This window comes from Leopardus geoffroyi, chromosome B1 (genome assembly GCF_018350155.1).
Source record: "Leopardus geoffroyi isolate Oge1 chromosome B1, O.geoffroyi_Oge1_pat1.0, whole genome shotgun sequence".
Taxonomy (NCBI): Eukaryota; Metazoa; Chordata; class Mammalia; order Carnivora; family Felidae; genus Leopardus; species Leopardus geoffroyi.
In genome coordinates, this window is record NC_059327.1 from 137,041,132 (window position 1) to 137,063,346 (window position 22,215).

Consider the following 22,215-nt stretch of genomic DNA (forward strand, 5'->3'; position numbering starts at 1 on the left):
GCATGGAATGACCAGAGGAGCAGGTAAGGAAGGTATAGTTTAGGCAGGGAGTTGTGGCAAGAGATTCTGAATAGGAAAGACAAATTGGGCTTTCTTTTCAGTCTGCCCTGACTACTTAAATGATCTGAAGGAGTCACTTGACCTCCTTCACCCATTGTTTTCTCATCAGTTAAGAGAGAATTACCAAGACCTCCCTCATGTAAATAATTTTGCACAATGGAGCCACTGTTTAATAAATGGTGGTGATTCTTATTATTATTGACAGGATTTTGTCTATAAAGTAGAAACAAAATGCAGAAGCTTTGTAGTTTTGACTAGGGTTTTCTCTGGGGGGTGTGTTAGGTGGGGAGATTAGTTTGGGGAACACTTCTAGAGTGACAAGCTGGATTTTAGATTTGATAGGTACCTGATGAGATGTCTGCTCCTCCCAATGTCACAGAGAACTTCTCTAAACAGAGAATGTCTTCTCAAGTTGACTATCCAGTCACCTGATCCAGCTATCTTCTCACTCTCAAAGAATCCCTGAGTCTCATTCTCATCTGACTTTTTCAAACCTCCACAATTCTGAGATGCAGGTACTCTCCCAATCCGCTGAGGAGTTTAGGACTAAGAGAGCCAAAGCACCAACAAGATGGCCAACAGCTAAACAGTGCTGGGGATAGAAAGATTTAAAACCTGCTTTTATCATTTATGTTTAAAAGCAAAACTCATTTCATAGAAAATAGGGATTGGGCACAGGGCACATCACCTACTTTGTTCCTGCTACGTGACAAGAAAACAATCTGCAAAATAAGAGAGTATGTTTTATGAGCTTCCTAACTGCTTTCTTAAGTTAGGAGCCTTCCTTTCTGTGATTTAGGGCTTATATCACTCTCCTCCCACCCATCACTTTACAATGCAATGAAAGCCATTAGTCTGACCTGACTTTTTACTTTCTTTCCTGCCAGAACCACTCCTTCCTGCTTACTCACTGTTGGCCAGAATTAAATGTTAAGTCATCTCCTTTCCGGAGGTTAGAGTACATAGTTATACACAAGTCTCCAATCCATTCTAAAATAAAGCTCCCTCCAAAACAGCATATTTTCATCAGATTATGAGGCAAAGTTTGCAGAAAGAGTCCCTTGTCTCACTTCTACCTTTCCTTAAGGAGCAAGCTTCCTCTCCCACCATCCAGTGTTCTCTGCTCACCCTGTTGTTCACGTGCCTTACCTCACTTTCTGTCCTTCCCCACACCAGCCACACCACCAAAAACTGGAAATCAAGTTCTGCTCCCTCAAGGGCCTATTTGTTAGAAAACTAAGATAAATTATGCTAATGATATTGGATTCCAATAGAAAAACACATTATTCTCTAAGAGCAGTGCTTTGCAAAGGAGAGGACAGAGGTTAGGAGTCAGGAGAGGACTTTGCCCCCTGGGGACATATGTCAGTGTCTGGAGACACACTGGTTGTCACATTAGGGGGTACACTACTATCATCTAGTGGGTAGAGACCAGGGATACTGCTAAGCATCTTACAATGCATTTACTCCCATGACAAAGGATTATTCAACCCAAAATGTCAGTAGTGCTGAGGCTGAGAATCCCAGCTCCAAAAGGTAATATATTTCGATTCCCATTGGTTTAAATGTCAACTCCAAGCATTGGACAGACTGAATGAAGATGTACTTTGGAGCAGGTAGGTAACCATCAATCACACCCCTGAGACAAATTTTTATTTTCTATTATAAAACTACTTCCACCCATCAGACTAAGGACTCTAGTTGAGCAATTCTTAATATTCTTAATATCTTATTAGTTGGGTTTTTTAAATTTTTATGCTTAAAATATAAGTTTAACAAAAAATTTTTGAGTTCAACAAAGAAAAAAGAGACTTATTGTCATATTTGCTTCAGGTATTCTTTTTTTTGTTTAAGGAAGGTAAATTTTTTTTAATGTTTATTTATTTTTAAAAGAGAGCACGCAGGGGAGAGACAGAAAGAGGGGGACAGAGAATCCAAAGCGAGCTCTGCACTGACAGTGGCGAGCCTGATGTGGGGCTTGAACTCATGAACCCCATGATCATGACCTGAGCTGAAGTCGGACGCTCAACCGAGTGAGCCACCCAGGCGTCCCTTCAGATAGTCTTTAAAGAAAACAATTAGAGATACAGTTAAAGCCCATCTCCCCACCTTTTCTCCTCCCTCCTAGAAGATAAACACTAACCTATAGTACATTTCATTTCCACATATATTTTACACTTATCTGCATATATCTACATAATTATATGGTATCTGCGTATAGTAATAATTTTAAATAAATATTACACCATACATGTTATTTTCACTTAACATTAAGATGTACATACTTTGTTCTCTTCATGTAAATCCAGTTAGTTCATTTGAACTAGCTCACATATTAATTCTCCTCCTGATGAGTGACAGGATTGTTGCCCTATTTTCACTATTGGTATCCATTTGATGCATGTCTCCTAATACATACATGCTGAGAGTTTGGGTGGGTTTGATATCTTAGGAAAAGTGGAATTAAGGGGCTACCGTGTAATGAGTCTTCAGCTGTGCCAAATTGCTCTCCTAAGTGGTTGATTAAATTTCATTATATTGCTTAGAAATACAGAGGAATAATCTGACGGTTTACAAACAAACAAATAAACAAGCAAAAGAATTAAACCTTGTCTTCCACAGAGCTATATCAAGCTGTGAGGATAAAAATGCAAGGTATGCAAGCGAAATTTTTCAGAATCACCTGCTATTAAGAACTGCTATTTTGTTCCAAGAACAAAAATTATACTCCATCTGTCCAATAAGCCATATCAATAAATAAATAAACAAACAAGTTCATGGGCCATGACTGAACCTCAATTCAAATAAATCAATTATAAAAACATTTTGAAACTGTTAGGGGAATTTATATATGGACTGTATATTAGATGATATTAAAAAATTAGGTTTGAATTAAAGGGATAATAGCACTGATTATTTTTTAATCCTTTTTTAAAAACACATGAAAAGGGGTGCCTGGGTGGCTCAGTCGGTTAAGCACGGGACTTCAGCCCAGGTCATGATCGTGTGTTTTGTGGGTACAAGTCCTGCATCAGGCTCTGTGCTGAGAGCTCAGATTCTGTGTCTCCCTCTTTCTCTGCCCTGCCTTGCTCATGCTCTTTCTTTCTCAAAAATAAACATTTAAAAAAATTTTTAATTTAAAAATGCATGAAAGGATATGAAATTTTATACTGCATTGAATATTTTAGCAGAAAGTAAGAAGGCATAGATGAATCAGGTGTGGCAAAATCTTGACAAATATTGCCTATATTGGGTTCAATATACTATTTCTCTACCTTTGTGTATGTTTGAAAATTATCATCATCTTCATCACCACCATCAGGCACAAGATTTATGAATAGAGGCAGACTAATAAAAGCATTTGGCCGTGATAAGGAAAAATCTCACGCTATAATCCTTCCATATCCCATAAATGGATTATTTTTCTCTCTACAAGTAGCTAGACAAGTTCCAATATTTTATCAGCAAGATAACCCCTTTAAATGCATTATACTCTATATCCTTGAGGACTTGTACTCAGGGAGTTTATGCCAAGACAATACTAGTTGACAATTAGTTGATGTAAACAGACTATCAAAAACAGCCTGCCCGAAGCAAAAATGAGTATAGAAAATGATACTCAAATTTCTGTCACAGAATATTATGCCACATTTTCTATAAATTCAAGGTATTGAATTTATAATATCTTTATTGTAAATTACAATAAAGATAAATATAGTAAATAAAAATCTTTATTGAATTTACAATATCTTTAGCTTGTGAATTTATTAAATTCACAATATTGATGTGACCTATATTGTTCCAGCATCACCATGGTTGATCAAGTCTCACAGAAAGAATTCCAAGAGTAAAATCAGTGGAAATGTTAAGCAGCCTGAATTCTCTCTGAATAGGTATAACATGAGAAGTTTCTCCACAGCATTTTGTCCTTTGTGTGTGTTTGGGTGGAGGAAGAGATGGGCTCTGGGGGTAAGACGCACAGGGCAGGAGAGAAATTCAGCACGGGGCTTCACTAACAACAGGCCATGTGACCACAGATCCCTGTGTGTGATGCCTCCTGAAGTGGGGCAAAGGGGAGGACTGAGGAGGTGGCATGCATCTGGCATGCAGATAACGCTAAGTCAGGCCAGCGCCACATTCTAGAAAACAGTGCCAAAATGACTGAACCATAGCCTCTATTTATTGGTTTTGTTTGAGACACTCCAGGCCAAGGGCAAATTCGGGCCTTTCATCCTGCCTGTTGACCTATGGTGGGTAATTGTTCAAAATGTCCTAGTAATATAATGCAATGTACAGTGGAATTCATCTTGAGTCATGAAAATGGCATAATGAATCACAATGATTACAAGAGCAATCCTAATTACTATTTGAAATCTATTACACAAGAAGTCTTCCAAATCAGTTAGGCACCCAAGGGTGAGGTTGGGGGCTTTTTTTTTTTTTTTTAATAAATATAGCATAAAACTACAGTTTCATTGTTTTATTTGGGGTGGTGTTTGTTTGTTTGTTTGTTTGTTTGTTTGTTTGTTTTGAGAGAGAGGGGGGATGTGCAAGTGAGAGGGGGACAGAGAGAAAGAGAATCTCACCTGGGGCAGAGAGAGAGAGAGAGAGAGAAAAGCAGAGCTCATGATCAACCCAAGCCAGGCTCAAGCTCACCCACTGTGGGACTCACACTCACAAACCGTGAGATCATGACCTGAGCTGAAGTCAGATGCTTAATGACTGAGCCACCCAGGCACCCAAGGTTGGTGGCTCTTATTAATAGTCGATGGTCCTTTGCACTATTTACGACAAAGTAAAATAAAAGTTGATACTATCTCCATCAGACCACGTACCTGGGTCCCAGAAGATGCATTTGTCCTAAGGCTGGAGTGATAAAGCACAGCTGATGCAGAGAAGCAAAGGACTCAATAGCCTTCTTGTCTCTTGTTTTAGCCTCTCCAGCATATGAGCCCTCAGGAAACAAAAACTAGGGTAGAGGGGACTTCTACATTCTCCACTGAGTCAAGATGCTCAGAATAACACAGTTACTTGAAGAGGGGGGGAAATATTTACCTTCATGGTTGTATTAACAATGAGGAAAAGTCCTTAAAACTGGAAGAAGAAGGTGCAATAACAGAGCTTCTTAAAGAGCTCTTGCTCATGATCATATCTGAAGCTCCATCAATAAATGAGACAGATGTTTAACAGAAGATACAGCAGAATATGGCTAAAGACAGAAGAGGATTATTTAACCACAAAGGTAATATTTCTCTAGGTTCAGCTTTTAGCTGTCTTACTAATAAAGGCACAGGAGAAATACACTGAAAAAGGGGTCTCACTGGAAAGAGAGACTTAAAAAGTATTTCCAAAAATGTGCTTCGGGGCACCTGGACAGCTCAGTCGGTTAAGCCTCGACTTTGGCTCAGGTCAGGAGCTCATGGTTCATGAGTTCGAGCGCGGCATCGGGCTCTGTGCAGACAGTGCAGAGCCTGCTTCAGATCCCCGGTTTCCCTTTCTCTGCCCCCTTCTCCCCGGCCCTCTCTCAAAAATAAACATTTTTTTTTTTTTTAATGTGCTTCATTAAGTAAAAGAGCAGCAGAGTGAATTTTGGGTGCAGAAAATAAACATAACTATTTTCCCTGTTTAGCAATTCTCTCCCTCTCAGTTTCGTAAACCTGTCATCAGCACTATATCATTCAGACATCACATCCGCACTCTTGGGGCCCTTGGTCTGCCTGTGACCCTTGCCTCAACTTTGACCGACTCAACGCTGACTCGGGCTACTGTTGGCTGCAGTACCGAGACATGATGCTCCGAAGGCAGAAGATTGCACCAGCCAGGCACACAAGTGCTCAGTGTGTTTCATCACCCTTGGCCAGTCTATCTAGGATTAAGATATTACCTCTCTGCTGACTCCAAACAGCAGGATGTATCAATAGGGCACACACCCTCTAACAGGGCTACCCAAGCAGGATGCAAATCAGAATGGGAATGGAGGTGCATACCATGCACACTTGTGGGATTAACAGAGACGAAAGCAGGATATATCAGAGCCTAAATTAGATCCCACGTTGTCCTTTGCTTATGCACCTACTTTAGCATTTATCACAGTGACCGGTCGGATACCTGTCTCCCCACAGGAACCTTATCTTCATCATCTTTGGATTCCCCACCAACCTTACAGATATCAAATGCTCGTAACTGCAACAGTCACTCCCAATTTCATGGCTAAAAGGAAAGACGGCTACTCTGAATGAAAGAAGAAAATTTGGCAGTCTTCAGCCATACTCTAAACCATTATGATTTCTGTTTTCTCCTCTTGTTCGCTTCTATTCTTTCCTGGTGGTACCATGGAAAAGACAGATGTGTGACAAAAAAAAAAAAAAAATTCAACAAGTGACAATATTCACTTCTATTTAGGCTAAAAAGTGGTAAGGAAACCCTCACCTAGAGATTTTAATCCTCTTAACCTACCAAATTGAAACACCTTGTGCCCTTTTAAATTCATGGCCCAACACATGCACCACCAATACCCCAATCTCTAGGGCTCTACAGAATTTCACTCAAGATCAGTGACAGCCCAGGGGCGCCTGGGTGGCTCAGTCAATTAAGCATCTGATTCTTGACCTCGGCTCGGGTCATGATCTCACAGTTCTTAAGTTCAAGCCCCACATTGGGCTCCACGCTGGCAGCCTGGAGCCTGCTTGGCATTCTGTCTCTCCCTCTCTCTCTGCCCCTCCCCTGCTCTCTCTCTCTCTCTCTCTCTCTCAAAAGAAATAAACTGACAACAACAACAAGAAAATCAGTGACAGCCCAAAGTCTCACCAAGTACAACAGAAAAACCAGCAATAAAGTTTGTCGTCTCCTTAAATCATAAGGAGTACGTAATCATAACGTACATTTTTTTTTTCAACGTTTATTTATTTTTGGGACAGAGAGAGACAGAGCATGAACGGGGGAGGGGCAGAGAGAGAGGGAGACACAGAATCGGAAACAGGCTCCAGGCTCTGAGCCATCAGCCCAGAGCCCGACGCGGGGCTCGAACTCACGGACCGCGAGATCGTGACCTGGCTGAAGTCGGACGCTCAACCGACTGCGCCACCCAGGCGCCCCATAACGTACATTTTTAAATGTACCCAGAAACATAAAATATTAGTAGATCTGCTATGTCCAAGAGAAGGTACCTGGCAATAAAAAGGGGATTGTGTAGCACTGAAAATATCTAATTTTGGTAAAATGTTACTGATGATAATACTTGGTGTCCAAGTATACACCGTGAAGGTCTACTAGCTGCTTCAATCATTTGAACATAACAATCCATTTACACAAAATGAGCCAACGTTTCCACTCAAATACTTTATTTCCAAAATGCACTGTGGTATACCATTTCTACAGTTTCTCCTAGACAAGCCTCTGGAAGATAAGTTCCTTCTAGTGAAGGGCTTGACACTTTGGTCATCTTTTATCCTAAATCAGATAGGCACAAAATTGTTTGCACATTATTTTTGAAAAACACACAAAGGCTTAGTCTTTTAATTAAATCAAGTTCCTAATTTCGTAGTCATCCTTTCCATAGAATTCTACTCTCCTATGATCCCCCGTGTCTTAACCAATTCTTAAAATTCTTACCCCAAAAGTGAAAAGGTTTGTTGGAACAAAAGCAAAGCAGTAATGGATACACGAGTGAGCTCAGCTGACTTGTCAGCTCACTTCTAACAAAAATTAAACAGGTTTCTTTACTGTAGGACATTTCTGAGCCTTTGTTACTGTATAATATTACTTTCCAAATGTAAGGTATAGCATGTGGTGATTCCCAAACTTATTTCATGGGGCAGTTATTATTTATTTCATGTATTATCAATCAGTCGTTAGCAGGAAAGGGTATTTTGAGGAACATTTTTGAGAACCGCAAGTTAGACTACAGTGCTAATAAAAACCTCAAAAATAGGTTTAACTCCAAAGGAGTCCAATTAGCATTATTTTTTCAAAACATTGACTGCATCTTGAAAACTATAGGCAGACATCTTCAAATGTATGCCTTTAGAAGTAAGAACACATAGATGAACTAGCACATTATTACCACCTTTCCAGTGAAAACTCATTCAAAACTCAGGCAACTGCTATTTTGCATAAAGAACAAAATTATGACCGATCCTAGGCCTATAGAATGCACTGCTCTCTGCATATTTCAAGTTCAAATTTGGTAGATGTAAATTTTTACAGTGTGGATATGTTAGCCATCATAACTGAAAAAGGAGACTTACCAACAGAAGCTGAGTTTTTAAGGACCGACTCCTTTGAGACTCCCTTTTCAATGCGTATTGTGGCCCACTGTTCAAAAATAAGTAGTGTTGTTAATTTAAACTGTTCCATAGACACAATGTAAAATACTCAAACCATGCTTATACAGAAGTGAAATTAAACATTATGCCCAGGACTATCTGAATTAAAGAGATACCTCAGTAAATCTCAGAAGTAGCAATATTCAAAGTCTCAAGTATACTCTTTTATATTAGTCACTGATCATGCCCTATTTACCCTATATAAACCCTATTTAAACCCCTCACACACACCTGGTACCCCAATAAACTACTCCTTGAAAAGATCATGAAGCATGTCAGGCAAGAGCTCAGGTTAGGGCATCAACACTGAGTTCAGGGGAGCCTGGGTGGCTCAGTCGGTTAAGCGTCCGACTTTGGCTCAAGTCATGATCTCACAGGTTCGAACCCCGTATCGGGCTCTGTGCTGACAGCTCAGAGCCTGGAGCTGCTTCGGATTCTGTGTCTCCCTCTCTCTCTGCCCTTCCCCTGCTCGTGCTCTCTCTCTCTCTCTCTCTCAAAAATAAATAAACGTTAAAAAAAATTAAAAAGACTAAGTTTAAAGTTACTTAATCCCTCTAGGCCTCCATTTCCTCATCGGTAAAATGAGGATAATAGTTCCAATCCCATATGGATGCTATGAGGATTAATTGAAACATGGGGCCCCAAAAATAACTATATTTTCATAACAATTAGGCATTCAGGGGCAAGACACATTCAAACAGACCTAATTGCCTATGTCAGAAATAGGCTTAAGATTTTGAGAGCTTGGGGTGCCTGGGTGGCTCAGTCGGTTGAGTGGCCGACTCCGGCTCAGGTCATGATCTCGCGGTCTGTGAGTTTGAGCCCCGCGTCAGGCTCTGTGCTGACAGCTCAGAGCCTGGAGCCTGTTTCAGATTCTGTGCCTCCCTCTCTCTGACCCTCCCCTGTTCATGCTCTGTCTCTCTCTGTCTCAAAAATAAATAAACGTTAAAATTTTTTTTTTTTTTTTTAAATAGGCTTGGAGAGCTGGATAGAGTGCCTGGATGGCTATGGGTTTCAGCTCCAGTCACGATCTCACAGTATGTGGATTTGAGCCACACATTAGGCTCCACACTGACGGCAGGGAGCCTGCTTGGGATTCTCTCTCTCTTTCTCTTTCTGCCCCTCCCCTGCTTGCACACTGTCCCTAAGTAAATAAATATTAAAAAAAAAAAAAAAAAAAAAAAAAAAAAAAGACGTGGGGAGCCGGAAAGGAATTAGTGAAATCACTAACAAAGGAAACCACCTGCCGACCTGTCACTTGCTTCTGTGGGGATGGACACGGAAAATGTTATGAATATGAGGAACCACACATCTGTGAGAATTTAAGAACGGGGAAAATCAATTCCCATTAAAAAAAATTTTTTTTAATGTTTGTTTATTTTTGAGACACACACACACACACACACACACACACACACACACACAGTATGAGCGGGGGAGGGGCAGAGAGAGCCAAAGACACAGAATCTGAAGCAGGATCCAGGCTCTGAGCTGTCAGCACAGAGCCCATTGTGGGGCTTAAACCCACGAGCTGTGAGATCATAACCTGAGCCGAAGCTGGACACAACCTACTGAGCCATCCAGGCATCCCAATTCTCATTTTATTTTGAATGTACATGGAAGTATAAAGAAATACACCAAGATGTGACTTGTTATTTGCTTCTTTATGCGCTTTTTTACACATTTCCAAAATTATCAACCATTAACAATAGTTCAAAAACCACAAATGAACTAACTTTGTTGACAGCATCCTGGAAAATCCCTATGACTATTTTTCTACTTTAGAAAGGGAACAAATAAAATATTATTTAAATGATTACAATGGTGATTACAATTCCAGAAGCTAACATTGTCAAAGGTGATGGGGGAGTGGGAGGAGGAAGGGTGAAATTAGAGGTGAAAGGGCATTGTGATCGTTATAATTAGGACTTAAGTGCCCTTGAAGGAGCAAAAAGAATTTATCAAAAACCTAGTGGCGAAAAACAGGTATTTCTAGGCTCACAAGGAATTAAACAAATTTTTAAAAATTCAAATCAATAAGAAAATGATGGATAGAGACCAAATGACCTAAAACCTATACCTGAAGGTCATGAAGTAGGGCATGATCTGACTACGTCAGGACCCCTGCACAACATCCCAAAGAGCCAAGTAGGAACATGCTATTTGTGCTTAGAGAACAGCCTATAAATAGAGACTTAATCTTCTGGGCTTCAAGTGGCAAGTCACAAATGATAATCAGACTCAATCTTAATCTGATTGCAGCCTTTTCCCTTCCTTGCTGATTTGGTGTAGGAGTTCTCAAACTCTAGATATACCTCCCATGTCTTCTCAATAGAAGGAAAGGTTTATTTCCATAGTTTTTCCACTTTAAAGCTTTAGCACCTGTTATCATTTATAAGTAGCAATATGATTTTATATTTTATATAAATGATAATTACCTTAGATTAAGACAATTATTCCATGCTTATTTTATGGAAAATATTGATATTTTGAGGCTGTTATGGGCTGATTATGTGTCTCTCCCAAAATTCATATGTTGAAGCCCTAACTCCCCGGTATCTCAGAATATGGCTGTATTGGAGATAGGGCCTTTTAAAAAAGGTGACAAAGTTAAAAAATGAGGCCTTTAGGGTGGGCCGTACTCCAATATGATTGGTGTCTTCATAAGAAGAGGAAATTTGAACACACAGAGACACCAGGGATTTGCACACAGAGAGGAAAGGCCATATGAGGACACAGAACGCAGCCATCTGCAAGTCAAGGAGAGAGGGAGGCCTCAGAAGAAACCAAACCTGCCAACAACAGTTTAATTTTGAACTTCAAGCCTCCAGAACTGTGAGAAAACAAATTTCTGTTGTTTAAGCCCCCCAGTCTGTGGTACTTTGTTATGGCCGCCAGAGCGAACGAATACAGGGGCGTGCTTCATACAGCATGATGTACTACAAAGAGCTCCATGTTCTGTCACAAGTATCAGAATGCATAACCTCTCCTGAAATGGTCACGCCAAAGGTCTGTCCTACAAAATGCAGTTACAAATTTTCAGGTAGAAGGAGAAGTCATTTAATGTCAAAGGAAATTTGCACTAGAAAACCATTTTCTTCTTTGGGCTTACTCTCCAGCAAAAGTGAAAAGCGCTAATGCTTTGCAGCCAGACACATATGCATACGAATCGCAGTTGTGTGCTTCCTGGCTGTACCGGCTCGGATGAAAGGTTGTCACCTCTTGGGACCTCAATTTCATCATCCCTAAACCAGGGACAATACCAAGATAAAAAAGTAAAGAAGATAATCTTTCCAATGACCACCACCCAGTAGGCCTCAAAGTAGAAAACACTGGCTTCCTCCTCCCACTTCACGCCCCACAATTTATTAGCTGCCAAAATGATCACTTTTTCGCAAACCACCCAGTGCATTTCCCACAAAATAGCTACTCCACTTCCACCATGTCAAATGATCAAGTAAGCCCGAAGACAGAGGTTGGAATATCTCTTCAGAGGTTCCCAACCTCTTATAGTGGTTATCTCAAAACACATCTGCCTCTTGCCCACAGGATGATGCTGAAGTATGATAGTAGTTTCTAATCCCCATGGCTACTCCCATCTCACTTCTCCCTACAAAGAAAGGTTGAAAGACACTGCCTTCAAATCAGGTTCTCACTCTATTTAGTTTTAAAACTCCTCTTGGGGAGCAAAAGGTAGCTGTCTCTAATTCACCAAAAAAAGAAAAACAGGTTAAGTCTGAGTTTTAAAGCTTATATCAAAAGCTTGCAAAAATGATACTGTCATCTAGACGATTACAACTTTTAGTTTTTACACTAAAAAGACATTTAAAGATTAACTAAAAAGAGAAAAGGAGAGGATGAAAATGTATACAATTACATAAAAATTCAAAATATTAGGTTTATGCAGATAACAGCAGGCCACTGTCTGTAGCCTAATAAAACAGTTTTCTTGACAAATCTGTCATCTTGGCAGAGCAAGAACTCAGGCTCTAGATTCAAATTAAAATCCTAATTCTACTACGAACAACTGTGTGCCACTATCTGGACAAATTAACTCTCTGAATCTCCATTCCCCAATCTATCAGTGGGAGTAATATAGGCTATGTCAGAGAGTTGTGCATTTAAGCACAATGCCTTGGTAGCTTTTCTTTATTTTTACTTTCTGTCATAAACAGCCATGGCCTTCTAGCACATTTATTGTATTTCCAACACCAGGAATAACACCTGAATATCATATTAACAGAGGTGTTATAAACCATCCTACATGACATTTATTGACATGTCTTTTGAAAAGATGAAAAGCTAATTGGTGGATGGAGGAAAGTATAAAGGGGAAGAAAAATAATTAAGACAAAAGGTAGGGTGACTGGCTAGCTCAGTGTATAGAGCATGCAACTCTCAATCCTCAGGTCGAGTAGGCAGAAAGCCTACTTAAAAAAATATATTTTTGGGGCGCCTGGGTGGCGCAGTCGGTTAAGCGTCCGACTTCAGCCAGGTCACAATCTTGCGGTCCGTGAGTTCGAGCCCCGCGTCAGGCTCTGGGCTGATGGCTCAGAGCCTGCAGCCTGTTTCCGATTCTGTGTCTCCCTCTCTCTCTGCCCCTCCCCCGTTCATGCTCTGTCTCTCTCTGTCCCAAAAATAAATAAACGTTGAAAAAAAAATTAAAAAAAATATATATTTTTAAAAATAAAATAAAATAAAAGGCAAGAATAGTCTGCTCTGAGTATGGATGCTAACTCATTAAAGATCTGAAGATGGGTTAAATCTCAAGCCACATAGGAGCAAAGACAAACAAAAAATAAAAACAAGACCAAAGAGTGTTTCCATTCAAACTCCACTGAGATTTGAGCACCTACTGTGTATCATGCTTTCCCTGACCTCTCCTCATTTCATGCACACGGTACAGTAACTCTCGGATGCATTCTCCTATACCCCCCGGTAGAAACTAAGGGTGAGATGTTAAGTGACCTGCCCAAGGTCACAAGGCCAGAAATTTGGAGGAATCTGTTTAGCCTTCCATCTTATTTCTCAAAAGCTGAGGCAAAAATTAGCCCCGTAGACATTCATTATCTGTCCATTGCCTGTATTACCCGGTTAGATTAGATAATTTACATACCATTGCCCTACCTTCTTCTCCACCAATGCTATACTCTCTTCCCAGTCTTTATTTCCCTCTAATCATGAGCCTTAGGCCAACAAATAGCAATCCTCACCCCCCCTTACCCCCATCGATTTCTGTGGTTGAAAACAGCACTTAATCCATACTCTGTGGTTGAAAACAGCATTAAATCCATGCTCCTATTTAATATACATGAAAACTTCACACACGCACCCTCTAGAATTTCTGATACACCACCCTCCAATCCAGATGGACTACCCTCTACACATCCCCACCCAAAAGTTTTACTTTTCATAGTTTGAATTGCTAAAAACAATTTTCCCAATATAAAGTTGTAATAATGCCATCTATACTCCTTAGAAATGATTATATACCCCTTGAAAATCACTGGTTCAGAGAAAGATACAACCAAATCCGTTGAAAACAAAGTGCAATGAGTAACTGAAGGATTGGGCTTTGCATAGAATCTACAAAAAGACAGCATTTGTCCAGACCTAAAGATGTCCTAATACTAAGCAAACAGCACAAGTTTTAAGGGAATTATCCCTACGGTCAGGAAAAGCAATCCGCTATACTACCCGCCGCCTAACAGAAATGTCTTTGAAACATCTAAGGCTGTTCTGGCTGAAGGATGAGAAACCCTGGGTCACCATTTCCCTCCCCTGTGCCTAAAGCAGACATCACTATGGGATCACAGCTCCTTCCTGATGAGCCCAGAGGCTCCCAACCACAGGCACTCCGAGCAACTACTGTCAGAGCTGGCCCACAAAATGAATCTCCATTCTAATTACATATATGCCAAGCATCACTCTGACCCAAAAGCTTACTCTCAGCAAAAACGGAAGTTCCTTATGCTGCCATCTACCTGGTTTCCAAGCTAAATGGTCTATCTCCTACTAACCAAGCAGTGCATCTCTGAAAAGTCTCTTCAACTCTAGACGGACAAAAATTAAAACTTGAGGCCCTACCTAATTGATGGTCAGACTCTAAGCTGGATATATCGCTTCCAAGTATAGAAGTTATTTGCCAGGTTGACAGCAACTAGCTGGCCTCTCTCCTTGACAACTCTTCAGTCATACATTGAATTATTAAAGCAAGACCAACAGGAGTCAGCCGCTGAAAACCAGTGTGTGCAATTTACCTTCACTCCAATGTCACTTGGGGTATAAACTCCAAAAGACACTGCTGTATGGGAGAACAATTCAACCATTTCAGAGTTCTGAGAAAGAGTTCTGAACACCAGCCAAAGAGGATCATCTGCTATGGGGAAAGTATTTGAAGAAGATCTAGCAGTAAGAGGCAGCCTGAGAAGTTCACAGCACAGTGTGACCAAGTTCAGAGCGTGAAGTCAATACAAAAGGTTCAAAACTGCAATATCTCCCAAGCAAAAACAAAACACCTTTGAACACATGAGAGCTGAAGATGAAGAATCAAATATGACTTCAAAGACTAGACAGAAAAATAACCACGAGAAAGAAAGTGCAACAAAAATCTGGGGCAAAACAGGAGATTAGCAGGTAGAAGAGAGTCTCAGGAGTTTAGTAGGTGAGAGATTAGCAGGTAATCTCCAGGTGGGAGATTAGCAGTTTACAGATGTGTATCTGGGAGCCACCCCACTCACTGAGGGAGAAGAGCAAATAAAGCCAAGTTCTGGGGGTAGACGGAAAAGAAGGGCAGAAAAATGAGAACCCATATTAGAAGGTACCAGAGAAGTTAGAGAAACCAGGATGCTAGAGTCTAAATAATAATAATATTCTTTTAATAGCAGCAAACATTGATATAGCACCTAACACCCCACAGGCACCTTTCTAAAATGCTTGACGTGTTAGATCAGTTAAACAACCCTATGCAAATAGGTGTTAAATTGTTATTCCTATTTTACAGATGAGGAAAAGGAAGCGCAAGAAGTAGGTGACTTCCCTGAGGTCACATATTGAGAAGCAGAACTGGGATTTTGGAACCAAATCTAAGCAAACCTGTATCTAGAGTCCGTCCTCCTAAATCACTAGACCATAGGTTCTCTCCTCAGTTAAGACTCCTGTCTCCACCTAACTCAAGCAAACCGCGGAATTTAGCTCTAAGTCTCAGTTTCCTTGCCTGTAAAAGGGGGATAACATTGGCCCTCCCTACCTTCCAAGGCTTTGGGGAGCGTCTGATGAAAGAGCAAATGGGAAAGTCCTGTGTAATTTAATCAAGCTTTGTGTAAGGGTGAGCTGCTGTTCCCTACCAGGCTCACGTCCGTCTAACTTACCAGCTTTCTTAGCAGAATTTGGAAACAGGAGTGTAGAGAGAACAGAGATCAAAGAATATAAACTTACGATGACATTTCAAGTGCTTTTGGTTAGATAAAATTTCCATGACTCCATTAAAACATAATCAGATTTCTCACTACCGCCCCACAATTGCTTTCTTATCTTGAACATAAACTAGAACAGGATGCCTTTCTGGACAGCATGCCTTAGTACACGAAAAGGACCTCTGAAACCTGGGGCTGTAAAAACTAAGGAGAGTGAAGGGACAAGGGCACTACATCATGGATATAAAAGAATCGATGATATAAAAGACGGCTGCACTGTTATTCTAATCAGTAATAATAATAACAATAATAATAATAACAACAACAACAACAACAACAATAATAGCAGCGGGTGAGGATGGCTCTGCATTCAACTAGGGGAACAACACGGTGGTCCCAGCCCGGATCTCAGCCCGGATCCCTTCACTCTGAAGGAGTAGCCAGGATGCTGTCTGGGCGCTACTGAGGGGGATAAACTGAAACGCACAGCCCTCGGGACCGCTGACCTTCGGAACTGGTCCCCTCGCATCAACTCGGCTCTCAACAGCTCTACTGGCGGCCACCACTGCCCCAAGTTCTCTCTCCCTAAAGCCCTCAAACGGTGCTGGGGCGCCGCCTTCCCCTCCCCCCCCCCACCCCCACCCCGGCACTCACCTCTAAAGTTTTCACCAAGATCTTCATGTACATCTCAGAGATGCCCAAAGACACCCCGAAGGCCGAAGGCAGGAGGATCAGGCAGATCACCAGCGTCAGCCAGGTGGAAAGGATCTTCCCGGCCAGCTCTGCGCCCTCCATGGCTCGGCGCACCCTCTCCGAAGGAGTCCACGGGAGACAGCTGTCCCTGTCCCCAGGCAGTGGGGCAGCAGCTCCGGGAGCGGAGGCGCGGAGCCGGGCTCCGGAGAGTCAGAGCCGCCGCCTCCTGGCACTCACCTCTGCGGGGAAAGAAAAAAAAAGGAAGGAAAAAACTTTCAGAACGACGGCAATTTCCTTCCTTCCCTTTCGGGCTCCTCCCGGCCCGGCCGGTTAACTCTTTCTCCGCTGGAGGCCCAGGCCAGCGCCGAAGCCACAGCAGCGGGCACAGACCTGGTCGCGCCGGCCAGAGGACGGGAGCTGGGGGGTGAGCGAAGTGACACGGCGGCGCGGGCAGGACAGAGCAGTCAGGAACGCGCCCCACCCTTGTGCCTAATTTCCTCTGGGTGGCGATTACGACGACTCAACGGCTGACTCACAGAGGCCCTCCAGGAGGCCCTCCCCGAGCGCGGATCCCTGCGGGCGCACCGCACCACTGCACACCGGCCACTTCCACAGCCGTGCGGAACGGGCCCCAGGAAGAGCACCGTGCCGGAGGCAGGCTGCGCTTCCGCGCCCGGCGCCCTATTTCTGCGCCCTGCCCGCGCCCCACCTCCCCCGCCACCCAACGGAGAGCTTCCAGGAGGGAATCTGCACCGCCAGCGCCGCAGCCTCCCGGGAGGCCTCCCTTCTTCCTCGCGCCCCGCCTCCCCCAGCACGCCTAGCCAAGGTCCTTTAGGGAGCAGAGTTTTCTGCAAAATGTTCGCATTTCTTCACCTCCAGAATGAACTATTGACACACCCGGGACTCTTCAGAAGGTCACGTTTGTGTGGTCGTAAAACAACCTCTTTAGAAGAGCTTTCAAGAAGAGGGAAAGGCACAGAGCGCCGCTGAGCCGCGGTTTGCGCCGCTTTTGCAGGTCTCCCACGCCTCCCTGCCCTCTCCCCTGAGCGGCTGTGCGGCTCTCTCCTGCTCCCCGGGAGAGGGGAAAGCTCTCTCCACGAGTCTCCTACTCCACTCAGCCGCCATCTCCCTGGCACAGGAATCCTTGGGCTGGGGGTCCCTCTCTTCCTGGGGGAAGATTCCAACCAGTTTGCCCAACCGTTCACCCAACACCCTGAGCGCACAGAAGCTGCAGAAAAATGCCAGGCCGGCTCAAATCTTCACCACGCTGACGCGCGCCTCCTGGGCGTTCAGTTCCCCTCCGCACAGCCGCCTTGCTAGCCCTTACTGGAACAATGAAGGGCAAAACCCTATGTGGCTGTTTGCTTCACTGCAGCTCATGTCTCTTGGGGACCTACTCTGTTTTTAAGAACGAACCTGAGACGGGATGCCCAGACTGTAGGAGACAGAAAATCAGGCTGCCCAGGGCTTCCAGATCATTACCGAATGAGACCAAACTCTCCTACAGACGGGTCTCTTTCAGGTGTTATTTCAAGCTGGAAAAACTGGGAGGGCAAGCGAACTGAATTGAAGCAGTATTGATAGCAAATACTGTAAAGAGAGCTGCCCCTGCCTAGGGTGTGGAGGAAGTGGGGTGCAGAAAGATGCAGAGAAGCCCCAAACCAAAGAATGTAAATGTTTGCCCTCTGCACCTTCTGCCATGTGTGTATCACAACCTCCTCCCCAGCTAAGAAAGAAAAAAAAAATTATGATTTGGTCATGAGAACCAAGTTATGAATAAAGAAGTTTTAGGGGCTTGGCTTTTCTGTATGTTCTGCCAGTTTTCAAAAACAAGGAAGACACAATTGCCAAAATCTGTCCAGAGTCCTTGCTGAAAATAAACATATATTTAGCATAAAACCTCAAAGATTCTGGGGTGCCTGGGTGGCTCAGTCGATTGAGCATCAGACTTGGGCTCAGGTCATGATCTCATGGTTAGTGAGTTCAAGCCCCATATGGGGCGGGTGGGGGGGGGGGTTGAGCTCTGTGCTGACAGCTCAGAACCTGGAGCCTGCCTCCCATTCTGTGTGTATGTCTCTCTCTCTCTCTCTCTGCCTCTACCCCACTCATACTTTGTGTGTGTGTGTGTGTGTGTGTGTGTGTGTGTGTGTGTGTGTGTCTCAAAAATATAAAACATTAAAAAAAAAAAAAACCTCAAAGATTCTATTAACTCATTTAACACTTCAGGCAAAATCCTTACTCTCCTTATATTTCCTCCAAGGAAGGTGACTAAGGAATGCTGAATGTTTATACCAAAGTTTACCCAACAAAGTCCCAGTGCAGGCAACTCAGTGTAAGGACGGCTTTTTCTACCCACCCACACACAGGTGCTGACTGCCTTCAATCCCTAATAATTTCTGCTGCTCATGACCAAACTCCATGAACTAGTTTGGGTTTTTTGTTCTTGGGTTTGTTTTTTTTTTTTTTTCGCTATTGTGGAGGAATTCCTGTCCCCCAATGGCATGGTCGAATGATAATAACATGGGATTTGTAGTTTTAGGTTGAGTGCCCTTCTGTGTTTCCGCTTTCTCATCAGTAAAATGGATCATTTTTAGGGTCAAACAGGATTATGAGCCTAAAACTACTTTTTTAACCACAAAGCTCTGTGCAGAGATCAGATGGCAAGTTGGTGCAAGTGCAAAAGCTCTCCACTGTTTTCTTGCCTAAAACACACAAGAGCCAAGATAGGCTCGCCTTTGCAAGTGATGAGGAGAAGGAGAGAAGGGAAGAATGGGTGAATGGCTCCAACGTTCCCTTTCACTCCCTTCCTTGCACTCACCTCACCTCTCCCCTCTCCTGCAGCCCTTGAGTCGCTTTCAATCAAACCTAAGTAGGACCCTCCTCCCTTTCATGCATTTAGGACTCCTTCACTTACTCCATTCGTTTCCTGAGCCTGCCTTAACAAATGATCACAGACTTAGTGACTTAAAACAATAAAAATTTATTTTCTCAGTCTTGAGGCCAGAAGTCTGAAGCGAAGGTGTCTGAAGGGCCAAGCTCCTTCCACTGGCTCTAGGGGATGATCTTTCCTCATTTCCTCTAGCTTCTGGTGGCTCCCAGCGTTTGCTGGTTTGTGGCAGCACGACTACACTCATAGCCTCTGTCTACACATGGCCTTCTTCCTAAATCTCTTCTTGCCTTCTCCTCTGTGATAAAGACACTTGTCATCCTGGATTTAGGACCCCACCCTAATCCAGGGTGATCTCATCTCGAGATACTTCATGTAATTCTACTCAATCGGCAAAGATCTTCTTTCTAAATAAGGTCACATTCACAGGTTAGGACTTGGGTATGTCTTTGGGGAGGCTACACTTCAATTCATGACACTTCTCATCTCTGTAAACTGGGGATAATGACACCCATTTGGAGAGGTTGGTATTGGGATTTGAGATTGTATTTTTAAAATTTAGCTGATAGTAAAATGCTCAATAATGAGGTTTTTCAGGACAATCCTATTTTTCACCTTTTGTCCTGGCACATATTTTAATAATGCCTCCTCTTACTCAAAAATATCCTGGCTTGAATGGTAAATCACATGGTTTCCTTTACATAATTTCTAAGAGCCTTCCCAGTTCTAAAAGATTAGATTATTTGACAAAAATCACTGCAGTGTCCATGCTTGACCCCTTGTCAACAATGGAGGCCAAATGAAATTGTGCTGGTGGATGAAGAAAAGGGATTACCATCTCATTCAGATTTTCTCACCTGTTAATGTGGGTAGAAATTCCTGGGGCTCTTGTTAAAATGCAGGTTCTTAGTCAGTAGGGTTGGGATGGGGCCTGAGATGCTGCATTTCAGTGTGTTCCTCGGTGATGCTAATGTTGTTGGCCTCGGACCACACTTGAGTGGCAAGCCCTTAGAGTATGGACAAAGGATGAATTTCACATTTGACAGATAATAAAAGATTGCAAGGGTTCAGGTAGGTCTTTGGGATCCAACACAAAGACCTGTGTGGCTCAGTTGGTTGAGCATCCAACTCTTGACTTCAGCTCTGGTCATGATCCCAGGGTCAGCTCTCTCTCTCTCTTCTTCTCTCTCTCTCTCAAATAAAATTTTAAAATACATATACATTAGAGAAAAAAAAGAATTGATTCTGAAGAGCTGGCCCTTATCTAAGAACTCCTTTTGTGATTTTGCATCTTCTTTATACCCTTGCTTTGACAGCAAATGGATAATGTGAACAGAGGAGTTTATGCTAAAAAACTTTGACCAATTGTCAATACTCTCTCATGAATAGATGCCTACAGCAAATAAGATGCCATAGTTGAAGCCAAATGATGAATATTGATTTAATATAAGAGGTAGGGTAGAACAGAGAAATCTGGGGATGAAGCAGATTGCTGAAGCATTTTATTAAACAAACAAGTTTCGTGTTTCTCATTTCCAGTCTTAGTATGAGACTTCTCTTTTCTCAGATTTCACACCTTTCTTGGGCCTTCATCATCTCCTGCCTTGATTCATGTATTTGCTTTATTGTCCCACTGTAGACTGTTTCCTGTCAGGGATCTTTTCCTTCTTCTGTATTACTCCCTGCCCTCTGTTATCCACTCCTCCACCTGCACAGAATTTGACTTCATGCCACACTGTTAGTCAATGCCAGCAGTGTGACCCTAATGGTCACAAAGTTCAAATATCTTTGGCTAGTTCTTGAAGCACTCTAACTCTAACTCCCATTATGTTCTAACAAAACTTTCTCATCTTCCTCTGGTTTCTGCAGGGTTGCTTCTTCTCTGGGTCTTTGATCACATCACAGTTCCCCCTCCCTGTGCCCCCCCCCCCCGTCCAACTCCCACCCCACACCCCTCTTCTGATCTCTCATCCAAATCCCTCACTTCATAGGTTAGGGATCCAACATGGGGATCCCACCAGTTGCTCAGTATTCTATTGCAATTATGCATTTCAAAACTGGGGAAATAGCCACAGGATGGATTCGAGGACTTATTGGGCTCATTGTTTGATGGACCTGCCCTAAAACTCCATCATTCACCTGACCTCCATAAACTCCTACTTTCACTGATAAACCAAAGTGATGTTCTAGGTCTCCAGGAGTTAGTGTCAATTCAGAAACAGCCTCCAGTATTCCCTGGGAGTCTGATTACTACCCTTTTTTCAATGGACAATCACCCTGATAAATGGCCATAGGTCTTTTGGGGGAAGACAGATGAACAGTTTAACACTTGTCAGTCTTTAAGGGGACTCAGTCTCCCCTTCTTTGAAGTGATTCAGGGTCTGTAATCTGGCTCAAATTGAGGAATTCATTGAGGGACTAAGATCATCTCTCTGTGATTCAAAGTAGACTTCTATTGACTAAACCTAGAACATCTTCCACTTCTACAGAATATAAGTGAGAATCCAGTAGAAAGCCCATCTGGTTTTTTTTGTTTTTTTGTTTTCATTTTTGTTTTTTGTTTTTTTTTTTTTTTTGGTCAACTGGTCAACACCAGAGGTTTACTAGATTCAAACTATTCTGATAACTACTCTGATTTTGCTCCCACTATAGTCATCATACTCACCGTCTGTGGCAATTAAGTGCAGCCACTTGGCCCCTGTGTTCCTAGTGTCCCATGATCCCCATTACACTTACGGACCCTGGTTCCCACTGTAAATTCTAACCTACAGAGAAAAGCAACCACCAACTTCTTTGAGAATGCTGGGGACCCCTTTCACAAATTTATTTCTCCCAG

General features: G+C 42.6%; 1 protein-coding gene across 3 annotated transcripts in view; it reads right to left on the reverse strand.

Annotated features, from left to right (window-relative positions):
- The window catches only part of GPAT3 (glycerol-3-phosphate acyltransferase 3), a 65,663-nt gene extending 48,386 nt beyond the window's left edge, over window positions 1–17,277 (reverse strand). The window contains exons 1-3 of one of the 3 annotated variants that reach the window (XM_045473478.1): window positions 16,883–17,277; window positions 16,454–16,731; window positions 8,307–8,373 (exon numbers count right to left, since the gene is read on the reverse strand). In XM_045473478.1, the coding sequence (XP_045329434.1) occupies window positions 8,307–8,373; window positions 16,454–16,594 (208 nt within the window). In that variant the 5' untranslated portion in view covers window positions 16,595–16,731; window positions 16,883–17,277. The remainder of the gene's footprint in view (window positions 1–8,306; window positions 8,374–16,453; window positions 16,732–16,882) is intronic. The other 2 variants (XM_045473480.1, XM_045473479.1) reach the window with 2 other exon arrangements.
- Window positions 17,278–22,215: the final 4,938 nt, after the last annotated feature.